Below are 15,500 nucleotides of genomic sequence, written 5' to 3' on the forward strand. Positions count from 1 at the left end.
ATGCGGAAAACTGGGACGGAATCGAGGAATTTTCTATAATTTGGCTGAAATAGATTTTTTAAATCAAAAGTAGGCCTAATTATTGCAGTAACCTAAATTACAACTGTAAAATTACAGACAAGTAGGCATAGAGAAATACTTCCGTTTTCGATTGCCGTGTTTTAAGAGGGGGTCGGTCAGGTTTAGGACCCTTACGTCACCTCACAACTTGGCTGTCACTGAGAAACTTGTAGAAGAGGCCGTCTATGACGGCCAAGAAGTAAACTATGAGTCAGGCGATAAGCTGTTTTGAAAGTTCTGTCAGCGTACTATTGATTGGACCCGTAAAAATGTGCGATGACCACTTAAAATCTAAACCCAATGTGAAGAACAAGGAAAAGCACCGTGTTAGCCAGAGCATGCCTCTTCAAACTACCATTACTAGTGCAAGCGCATTTGCAGATTTAAGACAATTTATTTCAGGACTTTGTGGTTGTGTGCACCGAGTCTGACATCCCCTTAGAAAAGTGAAGAAAGCTACGGCTGTTTCTAGTGAAGCATTGCAAACAGGGAGGAGTGTTGCCCGAAAATGAGAGCAGCCTCGGTCAAACTCAACTGCTCTGTGTGTGTTCGACCAATATATATGACTGTCGTTCTACAAAAGAGCCGTGGGAAGAGGTTTGGGGTGGTTGTTGACAAGACAACAGATGCAAGGGATTGCAGCGGTCTAAACATTGTCATTGGTGAGTTAATTTAACAGCCCATTGATATACCGTTGCATTAGCCTACATATACATTCTGCAATGTGAATTGTCCGCATGCAAATTGTGATATTCCAAACTACCAGCTATCGTGGTGAAATATAGCGATGTCAGCTAAATGGAGAGGCAGACAGCTGCTAACTATCGCTGTATCTAGATTGTGTTTACACTTGAAATTACTTATTTTGTCACTTATTTTAGGTTAAAACCGTTTGTCCTTATCTTTCATTGCAGGTGTTGAAAACCAGTACTTTCTGGTGGATGTCATTTTCATGGACAGAAGCAACTACTCAACGTTTTCCCAAGCTATACTAGCCTCCCTCCACAGCAACGATCTGAACCTGAATGATGCCTGGGCAGTCACAGATAATGCCTCCTACTGCCTGAAGGCATACAAGGAGGTTCTGAAAGGAGTGATGCCCAACAGTGTCCATGTAACCGGTCTCTGCCATGTCATCAATCTGGTGGGTGAGACCTGGCAGCACTACAAATACTTCTGAAGTTGCATCACTTGTGACATGGATGAGAGGTCTTCTTCAAGAAGCCTGCCAGAAAGAGAAGATGGGTGAGCTTCCTCATTATGAAGGAGTTTGTGCAGGCCAAGGCTCCTCCTAAAGCAGTGATCTCCAGGTGAAATAGCTCCAGGTGAAGTACCATCTGTATCATCTGTACAGAGCTTTTGTTGGCAGAAAAGTCATCATCCCAGGCAGTCACAAACATCCTCAGCCAGCTGGAAACAGAGGAGAAGGTGCAGGCCTTCACTGTTAAGCTAACCTGCATCTCAGAGGGCTGCTCCAAACTGATGACAGCTCTGTCAATCCTGGAAGGAACCAGTGTCTGCATACAATGTCATGGAGGATCTGGGCTCTTATCAAGTGAATGGAACGGCAAAAACATGTGGGTATGGTGCCAAGACAGATGAGCTATTGAGAAGGATGGGGATTGGAGAGAGGAGGGAGGTGCTTGACCATCTCCATGATGCATTCCACTTGGCCTTCAAAGTTCTCAAAGCACTGGGACACACATCCAGCCAGAGAGGTCTACAGGCTGGCTAGGGTGTTCAACCCTAGGCAGGCTCCAGCCATGGAAAAGCAGATTGAAGCCTACACACAACTGAAACCCATAGCAAGCCCATCAACAGAGCTCAGTGAAGAATGGATTGCCTATCACCACTGTGTGTCCAGGGAGCCCTCACCTGCTTTGTAGCTTACTGATTACTAGAGGGGCCTGAGTGCAAGATTCCCAAGAGTTGCAGAAGTGGCAGTGCCCTACATCTACTTCCCAGTCAGTTCAGTCAACAGAGGAGTTTCAGCAAATACAAGACTCTACTCACAAACAAGCGAGAGGCACTCACCGAGCTAAACACAGAGGCTGACAATCATGTACCTCAATGGAGATATGTGATAGATGGAAAACTTACAATGGACAGACATAGGAGCTCATAAGGTAGTTCCATAGGTTTTGCCTATTGCTGCATTATTGCCTAGATTCTTGCATTCATCTTTTTTTCCATTTATAAGTTCAAATAAAGTGCTTCACAAGTGTTACAAAAAACAAAAACGTATTTTTACATAAGTATAACTCTAGGTTTTGCCTATTGCCTAGATTCTTGCATTACTTTTTAAAATGTATAATGAAAAACTTAGTAGAACTCTGTATTGAAGCACTTGCCTTAATAAAAAAAAATGTGCAATGATGTATTGCATCATTACAAATTTACTGTTATACATCTTAATAAAATCGACGTTTTATTCATTCACATTATTAGAAACTCTTTCTGATGATAAAATTAGCTTAAAACACAGAACACAGATTTTTTTTAAGAGAAAAAACTGAATTTTGGGATTTAAAATAATTGCGTATGAGATAAGGCCCTAAATACCCCACAAGACATGCCACAAAAGGTCTCTTCATAGTCCCCAAGTCCAGAACAGACTATTGGAGGCGCACAGTACTACATAGAGCCATGACTACATGGAACTCTATTCCACATCAAGTAACTGATGCAAGCAGAAATATATATATATAAAGAAATTAAAAATAAATACACACATTATGGAACAGCAGGGACTGTGAAGCAACAAACATAGGCCCAGACATGCATTCACACACAATAACATACACACTACAAACACATGTGCACATGGATTTTGTACTGTAGATATGTGGTAGTGGTAGCTACCAAAACTCAAACCAGCCACACACAAATCATATTCAAGTCAATAGAACACCTAACATCACACACATTGTATAGAGGCACTCTATAGCTAAACCCACAAAAAACAAGAATCAACGTTGTCCAGGTCATTGATCGTATTAAAAAAACCTCTACTCGCAACTTCAAGGAGAAACACACTAGATTGTATTGGGAGTGCACACAGTGTGTTGTGAAATCTGTGAATGTATTGTAATGTTTTTAAAATTGTATAAACTGCCTTAATTTTGCTCAACCCCAGGAAGAGTTGCTTCTGCCTTGGCAGCAGCTAATGGGGATCCATAATAAATACATCTGCTAAATGTGTGTGTGACAAATAACATTTGATACACAAGCCATGTCTCAAGGCTTAAAAATAATTTGTTAACCTGTCTCCTCCCCTTCATCTCCACTGATTGAAGTGGATTTAACAAGTGACATTAATAAGGGAACATAGCTTTCACCTCGATTCACTTGGTCAGAATGTGTCATGGAAAGAGCGGGTGTTAATGTTTTGTCCACTCATTTGGGTATGTAAAATAATGTATTGTGCAGAAAATTACCATCCATCCTTCAGAATACAAATCTCAGTAGGATGGGAGGTCTTGGAGGCAGTGATGGTCAGATGTTTCTCCACAGAGCCACGAGCACCATGGATCTCCTGCACATCTAGTATCCAGTAGCGGTTGTGCAGCCCAGTGGTCAGAATAACATGGTCTGGGATGCCTTTCTTTTTACTGGTTAGTGAAAAACAACAAAAGGGTCATTTTATATCCACAAATATCACTCCATACCAGAAAAAAAGGCATTTCAGGCATATTTTAAAAAATCCATTCCATTTTTTTTTTTGAGACGATGCCTAGTAAGTTAGATGTGCTCATCATACCCAACATTGGATTTCTCCTCAGTGTTACTGAAGATCTCCTCCATTTTGTCATCAAACCAGTTGTCCTCCAGCCCCTCCAGGTGGTCTTCTGATGTTACTCCTTTCCCATCAGTGCCACGGTCTCTGACAGCACTGTTTTCAACTTCCATTAAGCTCTTATTGGGATTGGGTGGACACGGAAGGATAGTTTTTACACTACTAGGCTTCTCAAAGCTAGTAGAGATCACATGCCCACCGCTTGTATTCAAGTCTGTAGGGCAGCCATTATATTCTGTGGCATCTTTCTGTTCTGTAATGACCGTAAAAGCACACTCCTCTTCACATTCACTCAAGCTGCTGGGGAGAGAGCTCTCATTAGAGGACAAGGACGAAGCTCTTTTGACAGACAGTGGCTTTAATGATGGCATGACGTTTCTAATCTTCTCCTTGGCACCTGATGTCAATACACTGTAACCTAAGTGTATCTGACCAGCCTTGGATGGCTTTCTGCCATTCACAGCTTTGACAACTAGGCCTGTGCCCTGCTGGAATTTCGTGCCTTTGGAGTTTTGAGTGTCACCAATGACCTGCAAGCATTCGCTCAGGAATTCCTCTCCATGAAGGAGAGGCTTCCGCAAAGGGCTAATAGAGGGCCTCTTTACTGGCATGGTTTTGGGACGCTTGGCAACCTGCAAGTCATCGGAACTGAACAGTCTTTTCACAGAGCAACGTTGCATGTTACTGTTCTTGGTGCTCGTCTGTACCTGAGGCGGGGGACTGATCTTACTCCTCAGGGAGAACATAGCTGCCTTGGGAGAATTTTCCCTTATTAAGCTGACCCCTCTGGAGCACGGTCTGCGGCAGATAGGAGAGAGATGCCCATCTTCAGGCTTTCTGGCAGGGTGAGAGGTTCTGATCTGGCTGTCGGGGGTCTCTGGGACAGATAAGAGGTCAAAAGACAGGGGAGAATTTTCAATGCCTCCCAGGACACTGCGCTGGTTAGAGGTGACATTTGACGAGTCCATCTCAGTTATGCTGCATATAGTTCTCTTTGAGGGAGGCGTTGACTCCTGAAACCAACACAAGGTCAGATTTAAGTTTGTCAACAATTGTACACAGAGTGAGGATAATTCAATAAGAAACGGTAAAGGCGTCAGCATGCTTCAGTTCAGTTGGTGCCTAGCCAACTCTGCTAACCGAACGAGTATGCTCCCTTAAAAAGACCTATGCTTGAAAAATTTGAGAAAAAAAGCAGCTATCGTAACATCCATTGAGACGCCACAGCCAGTATACACTTCTTCTAAATAGTCCGAATTAATCTAACTCAATAAATCTGTCATTCATTTTGATGTTTTGCAGAAGATCTTAGTTGAATGTAAAATTGCGCGACTAAGATGTTTGGTGCAGTTACGATTTTTTGTTGTTGCATAAAACGAGTTGTCTCTCATTGAATGACAAAGACTATTGAATAATCCCTACTGTTGAGCAATCACCGAGGAAGGGGAGTAGGCTTTCCCTGAAATTCTGCTTGCCTCCAGAAAACAATGTGCGCCCAAACAGCGGAATAAACTCATCCGAGTCCAAAATAAAAATATCATAGTATATGCCAAACTCTACCGGCTGTGAAGCATGTGGACGCCTTAACTCACCTTGAGTTTGTTTGGGTAGAAAAATGAAGAGAGTGTCTTCTGATGGCCTCCAATTACCTATCGTTGGGACAAAGTACAGCAAATTAGCATAGAGCCTTTGTGGTGTTAGGGTAAAGGGGGATACCTAGTCAGTTGTACAACAATGCACGTCTTTCGCATTTAACCCAACCCCTCTGAATCAGTTATCATATCGTAACGAGACCAAAATATCCACAGGAAAGTATTAAACTGATTTGGTAAAAAAGCTGGTACTAGTGCGCTCAGGCTTCTGTCACAAAGCATGTACAAAATCAAGTAACATGCACGAGCTGCTAGTATGTATGAATTTCATGCATGTATTTACATTGTGTGCGCATGCTTCAGGTGAAATCTGAATGCACTACCAGCATTTTGAAAAGTATGTTTGGTAATACTTTTCTTGTGGATATTTCGCCTCAAATTTCCAGCAGCGCGACACAGAGTTACACATGGAATAAACAGTATCAATAACACAATAGAGAAAGTGTATATATACAGTGTGCAAATGAGGGAGCATAAGGGGGCTGAGGCAATAAATAGACCATAGTGACAAAATTATTACAGTATGGCAAATTAAACACTGGGGTGATAGAGGTGCAGAAGATGAGTGTGCAAGTAGCGGTACTGGGGTGCAAAGGAGCAAAATAAATAACATGATGAGGTAGTTGGATGGGCTATTTAAAGGTGCAGTGATCTGCTCTGACAGCTAGTGCTTAAAGCTAGTGAGGGAGAGATGAGTCTCCAGCTTCAGTGATAATTGCAGTTCGTTCCAGTCATAGGAAGCAGAGAACTGGAAGGAAAGGCGGCCGAAGGAAAAATTGGCTTTGGGAGTGACTAGTGAAATACACCTGCTGGAGCCCATAATGCGAGTGGGTGCTGCTATGGTGACCAGTGAGCTGAGATAAGTTGGGCTTTTACCTAGCATTGACATAGATGACCTGGAGCCAGTTGGTTTGGCAACGGATATGAAGCCAGGGCCAGCCAACAAGAGCATACAGGTCGCAGTGGTGGGTAGTATATGGGGCTTTGGTGACAAAACGGATTGCACTGTAATAGACTGCATCCAATGTGCTGAGTAGTGTTGGAGGCTATTTTGTAAATGACATCGCCGAAGTCAAGGATCGGTATGATAGTCTGTTTTACAAGGGTATGTTTAGCAGCATGAGTGAAGGATGCTTTGTTGCGAAATAGGAAGCGAATTCTAGATTTCATTTTGGATTGGAGATGCTTAACGTGAGTCTGGAAGGAGAGTTTACAGTCTAACCAGACACCTAGATATTTGTAGTTGTCCACAAATTCTAAGTCAGAACCATCCAGAGTAGTGATGCTGGATGGGTGGGTAGGTGTGGGCAGCAATCGGTTGAAGAGCACACATTTAGTTTTGCTTGCATTTAAGCGCAGTTGGAGACCATGGAAGGAGAGTTGTATGGCATTGAAGCTCGTCTGGAAGTTAGTGACAGTGTCCAAAGTAGAGGTCGACCGATCATGATTTTTCAACGCCGACACCGATTATTGGAGGACCAAAAAAGCCGATACCGATTAATCGGCCGATTTTTTAAAATAATTGTATTTATTTGTAATAATGACAATTACAACAATACTGAATGAACACTTATTTTAACTTAATACAGCGGGGGGGGGCAGTATTTAGTCAGCCACCAGTTGTGCAAGTTCTCCCACTTAAAAAGATGAGGCCTGTAATTTTCATCATAGGTACACTTCAACTATGACAGACAAAATGAAAAACAAAATCCAGAAAATCACATTGTAGGATTTTTAATGAATTTATTTGCAAATTATGGTGGAAAATAAGTATTTGGTCACCTACAAACAAGCAAGATTTCTGGCTCTCACAGACCTGTAACTTCTTATTTAAGAGGCTCCTCTGTCCACCACTCGTTACCTGTATTAATGGCACCTGTTTGAACTTGGTATCAGTATAAAAGACACCTGTCCACAACCTCAAAAAGTCACACTCAATACTCCACTATGGCCAAGAACAAAGAGCTGTCAAAGGACACCAGAAACAAAATTGTAGACCTGCACCAGGCTGGGAAGACTGAATCTGCAATAGGTAAGCAGCTTGGTTTGAAGAAATCAACTGTGGGAGCAATTATTAGGAAATGGAAGACATACAAGACCACTGATAATCTCCCTCGATCTGGGGCTCCACGGAAGATCTCACCCCGTGGGGTCAAAATGATCACAAGAACGGTGAGCAAAAATCCCAGAACCACACGGGGGGACCTAGTGAATGACCTGCAGAGAGCTGGGACCAAAGTAACAAAGCTTACCATCAGTAACACAATACGCCGCCAGGGACTCAAATCCTGCAGTGCCAGACGTGTCTCCCTGCTTAAGCCAGTACATGTCCAGGCCCGTCTGAAGTTTGCTAGAGAGCATTTGGATGATCCAGAAGATGGTTGGGAGAATGTTATATGGTCAGATGAAACCAAAATATAACTTTTTGGTAAAAACTCAACTCGTCGTGTTTGGAGTACAAAGAATGCTAAGTTGCATCCAAAGAACACCATACCTACTGTGAAGTATGGGGGTGGAAACATCATGCTTTGGGGCTGTTTTTCTGCAAAGGGACCAGGACGACTGATCCGTGTAAAGGAAAGAATGAGTGGGGCCATGTATCGTGAGATTTTGAGTGAAAACCTCCTTCCATCAGCAAGGGCATTGAAGATGAAATGTGGCTTGGTCTTTCAGCATGACAATGATCCCAAACACACCACCCGGGCAACGAAGGAGTGGCTTCGTAAGAAGCATTTCAAGGTCCTGGAGTGGCCTAGCCAGTCTCCAGATCTCAACCCCATAGAAAATATTTGGAGGGAGTTGAAAGTCCGTGTTGCCCAGCAACAGCCCCAAAACGTCACTGCTCTAGAGGAGGTCTGCATGGAGGAATGGGCCAAAATACCAGCGAACAGTGTGTGAAAACCTTGTGAAGACTTACAGAAAACGTTTGACCTCTGTCATTGCCAACAAAGGGTATATAACAAAGTATTGAGATAAACTTTTGTTATTGACCAAATACTTATTTTCCACCATAATTTGCAAATAAATTCATTAAAAATCCTACAATGTGATTCTCTGGATTTTTTTTCCTCATTTTGTCTGTCATAGTTGAAGTGTACCTCTGATGAAAATTAGTGGGAGAACTTGCACAATTGAATCCTACAGACGAAGAACCATATATGTGACAATTTTTCCATTTTAAGATAATCAGTTATTTTTATATTATTAATTGTGTGTACCACATTAGGTGTTTTATGGTTGACAAATAATTCACCATACCCATATCTTCCAACAACAATTTATATTTTTTTGTTATTTCAAATAATATTTTTTTTATTGCCGTTTTAATTTTTAGAATGTGGAAGAACAGTATATCTCCAGTGATGATTTCAGTTTGTGGAAGAACAGTATGTGTGACATTTTGCATGACTCTTGTAAGATGTCCTTTTTTAACACCTGATATGATGTTTTAAGTACTTTCAAGTACATATGCCCTTCATGTAAATAACTTAAATGCAATATGCAGTTAATTCATTTGTATGGAGGTTCATTTACGTATCATTACTGTCAAAGTTAAACTATGCAAGTGTTCAATATAGCTATTATAATAATAGGCGTTTTGTCTTATTTCTAACCTGTTCTAAGCCGGAGAGAATCAACGCTTGTTGTTTCTCGTATGGGACAGTGTAGAAACTGTTGAACAGATGCAGCTTGCGTTCAGTGTAGAAGTCAACTTTCCACAATCCTTTCTGCACGTCGTGGAACACGCTCTTCCCTGCAGGATACAGTGTAACTAGCTAGCTACTGTAGCCATGTCGAATCATCCGGTGGACGGAGAAAAAGTAGCTAGCTATGTTTCTTCTATAATCTAGCAATAACATTTGTAACGATAATGTATGAGTTAGCAGCCAACGAACTTTAGCTAATATGTTTTCTCTATAGTTACAAATTAGACAACCCAGAACATACATGTTAGTTACTGTACTCTATAGCTTGCTAGCTTGATTGTTTGATATACGGTTCTTCCACATACCTCTTTTGGACAGCTTTTCCCAGTTTTTTCCTTGACCCTTACGATTTGTATACGGTTTTCCCGCATCCCGTAAGATCTTCCTTTGCCTGTCTTTCCATTCTTTTAGTTTTACGTTTCTTTCCCACATTTCTGCGATTTTCATCAGCAACAGAAAGGTTGTGCGCTTGTCCGTCCATTCTGAGTGGTGCACATAAACGGTTATTCCACGAGAGCCTATCTTTAAATTAAAAATTTTTGTTAATTAGCACGTGGAAAGCCTGTGAAACCGGTTCACTATAGAAAAATGGTGTCAAATAATGATTTTATGTATATCTCTCTTTTTTTTTTATGTCACATATGGTTCTTCGTCTGTAGGATTCAATTGGTGGCTGACTAAATACTTTTTTGCCCCACTGTATAATACATCAATAAAATCAATTTAGCCTCAAGTAGATAATGAAACATGTTCAATTTGGTTTAAATAATGCAAAAACAAAGTGTTGGAGAAGAAAGTAAAAGTGCAATATGTGCTATGTAAGAAAGCTAACGTTTAAGTTCCTTGCTCAGAACATAAGAACATGTGAAAGCTGGTGGTTCCTTTTAATATGAGTCTTCAATATTCCCAGGTAAGACGTTTTAGGTTGTAGTAATGACAGGACAATATACCATTTGTATTTCATTAACCTTTGACTATTGGATGTTCTTATAGGCACTTTAGTATTTCCAGTGTAACAGTATAGCTTCCGTCCCTCTCCTCGCTCCTCTCTGGGCTCGAACCAGGAACACAACGACAACAGCCACCCTCGAAGCAGCGTTACCCATGCAGAGCAAGGGGAACAACCACTCCAAGGCTCAGAGCGAGTGACATTTGAAACGCTATTAGCGCACGCTAACTAGCTAGCCATTTCACTTCGGTCACACCAGCCTCATCTCGGGAGTTGATAGGCTTGAAGTCATAAACAGCGCAATGCTTGACGCACAACAAAGAGCTGCTGGCAAAACGCCCGAAAGTGCTGTTTGAATGAATGTTTACGCGCCTGCTTCTGCCTACCACCGCTCAGTCAGATACTTGCATGCTCAGATTATATGCAACACAGGACACGCTAGATAATATCTAGTAATATCATCAACCATGTGTAGTTAACAAGTGATTATGATTGATTGTTTTTTTTATAAGATAAGTTTAACTAGCTAGCAAATTACCTTGGCTTAATGCATTCGCGTAACACTCCTTGTGGAGTGCAACGAGAGAGAGGCAGGTCGTTATTGCGTTGGACTAGTTAACTGTAAGGATGCAAGATTGGATCCCCGAGCTGACAAGGTCAAAATCTGTCTTTCTGCCCCTGAACGAGGCAGTTAAAACCTCTGTGATAGGGGGCCGCATTTTCACTTTTGGATAAATAGCGTGCCCAATTTTAAATTCCTGCTACTCATGCCAAGAATATAAGATATGCATATTATTAGTAGATTTGGATAGAAAACCCTGAAGTTTCTAAAACTGTTTGAATCATGTCTGAGTATAACAGAACTTATGTAGCAGGCAAAACACCAAGGACCAAGGACTTTTTTTTCTTTTTTAGGTCTCCGTCTGCTCAGTGACTTCTTGTTGGCAAACGATATTTCTTGGGAACTGGTTTTCAGTTCTTACCGCTTCCATTGGATGTCACCAGTCTTTGGAATTTGGTTGAGGTTATTCATTTGTGCAATGAAGAAGTAGGCCATCTAGGAACTGCGTAACACTGTTGAGAGTTGCGCAAGACTTGAAAAGTAGCATGGTTTGTTGTCTTCCTGTATTGAACACAGATAAACCCGTCTACAATTTGATCGATTATTAACGTTTAAAAATACCTAAAGTTGTATTACAAAAGTAGTTTGAAATATTTTGGCAAAGTTTATAGGCAACTTTTGAAATATTTTGTAGTGAACGTGTCGCATTTTGGAAGCAGTTTTTTTCTGGATCAAACGCGCTTTATAAATTAACATTTGGATATATATGGACGGAATTAATCGAACAAAAGGACCAATTGTGATGTTTATGGGACATATTGGAGTGCCAACAAAAGAAGCTCGTCAAAGGTAATACATGTTTTATTTCTGCGTTTTGTGTAGCGCCTCCAGGGTTGAAATATGCTACCCTCTTTGTTTACTGTTGTGCCATCATCAGATAATAGCTTCTTATGCTTTTGCCGAAAAGCCCTTTTCAAATCTGACATGTTGGCTGGATTCACAACGAGTGTAGCTTTAATTGAGTATCTTACATGTGTGATTTAATGAAAGTTATATATATAAAAGTTATATATAAAGATATATATATATATATATTTTTTTTTTTAATTTGCCCCGCTGCATTTCCCCTGTTTTTTGCCCAAGTGGCACTAAAACCGTCCCCTATACCATAAGAAGTTAACCCACCGTTCCTAGGCCGTCATTGAAAATAAGAATGTGTTCTTAACTGACTTGCCTAGTTAAATAAAGATCAGTGGTGTAAAAAAAATAAATGTCCAAAAATACCGATTTCCGATTGTTATGAAAACATGAAATCGGCCCTAATTAAAGCGGCCATTCCGATTAATCGGTTGACCTCTAGTCCAAAGCATAAGGACCAACCACCCAGACAACCAGTAGAGGAAGTAATTAAATGTACAACTAAGTCAGAAAATTACATACACGTAGGTTTGAGTCATTAAAACTCATTTTTCAACCACTCCACAAATTTCTTGTTAATAAACTATAGCTTTGGGAAGTCGGTTAGGACATCTACTTTGTGCATGATACAAGTAATTTTTCCACCAATTGTTTACAGACAGATTATTTCACTTATTGCCTTCATATCATAGGCCTGCAGTAGCTAAAGTTGAATAATAGACATACCATACTAAACATTGACAAACATTTATAAACTTTATTAGGGTAATATTGTTGGAGACTTATCTCCCTCACCAACTTCAAACATCTGCTATCTGAGCAGCTAACCGATCGCTGCAGCTGTACATAGTCTATTGGTAAATAGCCCACCCATTTTCACCTACCTCATCCCCATACTGTTTTTATTTATTTATTTTTCTGCTCTTTTGCACACCAATATCTCTACCTGTACATAACCATCTGATCATTTATCACTCCAGTGTTAATCTGCATAATTGTAATTATTTGCCTACCTTCTCATGCCTTTTGCACACAATGTATATATATATATATATATATATATAGACTCCCCTTTGTTCTACTGTGTTATTGACTTGTTAATTGTTTACTCCATGTGTAACTCTGTGTTGTCTGTTCACACTGCTATGCCTTATCTTGGCCAGGTCGCAGTTGCAAATGAGAACTTGTTCTCAACTAGCCTACCTGGTTAAATAAAGGTGAAATAAAAATAAAATAAAAAAAATAAAAAAATCAGAAGTCAGTCAAGCACTTGTTTATAAGTAAATTATAAACTGGGTGGTTCGAGGCCTGAATGCTGAAAGCCGTGGTATATCAGACCGTATACCACGGGTATGACCCCAAAAATATTTATGTTGGTAACCAGTTTATAAAAGCAAAAAGGCACTTCGGTGGTTTGTGGTGTTTGGCCAATATACCATGGCTAAGGGCTGTGTCCAGGCACTCTGCGTTGTGCATACGAACAGCCCTTAGCTGTGGTATATTAGCCATATGCCACACCCCCTCAGGCCTTATTGCTTAAATAATGCCCAGTTTACATTGTGAAGCATTTCATTAAGCCATACAGCATCTACACCTCCTCTGGCCTTTTTGCTTAAATACAATCAGAAGAGAAAATGTAAACAAGGTAAACGCACACATTACCCTGAGCCCAATAGAAAAAAGAAACCCTCCCCAAAGCAAAAACAAATACATTTGACAACCCTTGGATCACCCCTCCCCCAGTAAATGTTGATATTTCGCACAGATCCATACATTTATGAGTTCCTCTATTGACAAAACTACACTTTCTGAGTTAGGCTTATACACAGGTGTTCGGGGAATGCAAGCCTTTTAGCATCCTAGACCTTGCTGTCTATCTCCGGCATTTGCAACATTGTTTCAATATTCAAATTTGATCTCTAGCTGTCCCATTGTAATGAACATGGTTGGGACGAGAGCGAGAGGAAGGCAGCGTTTCTCAGCTAGTTGAAATCATGAATCAGCTGCCATCATTTTTATGGATGTATCCAAATAAATGTCACTAGAGAACAGCTTATGCAAATGTAGCTACTGTTGTTACGTGACTGTAAGTTAGCTGTAGTTGGCTAGCTAGCAAGCAAGGGATAAGAACGTTGCCAGCCAGTATGGCTATGAAACATTAAGTACGAACGACTGAGTCGCGTCCATAGATACAGAACAAAAAGACTGAACGACTGGGTTGTGTCTGGCAACCGAACCGATAGAACGAACGACCAGGGTAGCAACCCTATATTTGGTTTGGGACTATATCTTGTGGAAGGATGAAAAAGTATGAATACATATATCAAAATAAATTTTAATGAAAATATGGCAATCATTATTTGAATATGTTGGTAACCAGTTGTATAAAAGTGACAATGCCGTCAAAGCCGGCGTTTGGAAGATATATTGGCACAGTTTGCAACACTCTCAGGCTTTATCACTTAATTGTGTGCGTCTGTAAGTTGTTGTTTGTGTATGTATGTATATATACACACAAATTCAATCAAAATAATTGATACACACCTTGTTAGGGTGAGTGTACCCAAAAGGCCATTTATCGATTTTACAGCACGTTTATGGAAAACAGACGGAAGTTGAGGTGACCATCTGATGTTAAAATGCCTGCAGTAACTTGTGGAATAGACAACGGCTGGAATGCACTTTTAACCAATCAGCATTCATGATTATACCCCCGTTGTATAACTCAATAAATCATTAGATTTTTCCATCGTGTTAATGATGGCGGATTAATTTACTTTATTATCAAGATGAGAAGAAAATCGTCCACCCCCATGTTTTAGAATATGCACAAGGTGTCTCAATTCAACCGTTAGTTTTTTGAAAATAATTTCTTGCTGATGAAAGGTCCTTATGTTTACAAAACCATACCAAGTGACGCGTGTTAATGTTCAGACTGAACTTCTGGGCTTTTAACAAATCTCCCCCATACAGAAGACGACTTAGTCCAATGGCTACTTTAGCTATGTGTAATGTAATGGAACTTAGTCATGAAGAGCTACGGGAAACCCTGCGAGCTAGCTATACGTAACGTATTCATGTGACAAACTATTACTTTTACATGCATCATAAAAATGTGCAAATACTCACAGAGTTCTTCTTTAACTTGGTCCTCTGCATTGTAAAGTTAGAGATCTGACGACGTGCATGTGTGTTTGGAGGATAGCTAACTTAGATGACTAGCTTTAGATAGCTGCAGCTAACCTGAGTGGCTAAATTACTTTAGTTAACGCAAGCTTACATATTTCGTTAGCTAGTTCCTAGCTGGAAACGTATTACTTCACTAATCACACATACATCTCAAATGCCTACCGGTTACATATAAAAAAGGTAGCCAACCTCGTCAAAAGACTTGGCTAGCCAGCTATTTCAGGTTATTTCATTAATTGCCAGCTATGCGTTCCTTCTTATTTTTCGCGCTAAAAGCATTAATGGTAGTTAGAATCAAGACACTCCCACTCCATAATATTTTCTTCTTCTTCTGTGAGTTTTATGGCAGACTACAAACCAAAATGGTGTATTACCGCCGCTAACTGGACGGGGTTGAAAAAAACCAAGGGAAAAAATAAAACCAATACGTGATAGGGAAAATGTACTTAACCAACCCAAAATAAAACAATAAAACAAATACATTGACAAAACCAAAAACCCCAGAGCTCCCACTGCTTTCTTACCTCAAATCTTCATATCTCCCTTCACAGACTCTATGACCTGCGAAGGTGGTACAGCTTGTGAAAATACTCTATGGAACTCACATCCACAATGATACTGTATATATTTTCCTGGACTTCCTCTCCATCTTGGCAGTGCCATTAAT

The 15,500-nt window shown here is 40.4% G+C and overlaps 1 protein-coding gene across 2 annotated transcripts in view; it reads right to left on the minus strand.

The window, feature by feature from the left end:
• The window catches only part of LOC139381233 (DNA replication helicase/nuclease 2), a 36,801-nt gene extending 21,651 nt beyond the window's left edge, over positions 1-15,150 (minus strand). The window contains exons 1-4 of one of the 2 annotated variants that reach the window (XM_071124697.1): positions 14,774-15,150; positions 5,449-5,505; positions 3,821-4,869; positions 3,498-3,671 (exon numbers count right to left, since the gene is read on the minus strand). In XM_071124697.1, the coding sequence (XP_070980798.1) occupies positions 3,498-3,671; positions 3,821-4,869; positions 5,449-5,505; positions 14,774-14,803 (1,310 nt within the window). In that variant the 5' untranslated portion in view covers positions 14,804-15,150. The remainder of the gene's footprint in view (positions 1-3,497; positions 3,672-3,820; positions 4,870-5,448; positions 5,506-14,773) is intronic. The other variant, XM_071124696.1, reaches the window with a different exon arrangement.
• Positions 15,151-15,500: the final 350 nt, after the last annotated feature.

This window comes from Oncorhynchus clarkii, chromosome 23, assembly GCF_045791955.1.
Source record: "Oncorhynchus clarkii lewisi isolate Uvic-CL-2024 chromosome 23, UVic_Ocla_1.0, whole genome shotgun sequence".
NCBI classification, from domain to species: Eukaryota; Metazoa; Chordata; class Actinopteri; order Salmoniformes; family Salmonidae; genus Oncorhynchus; species Oncorhynchus clarkii.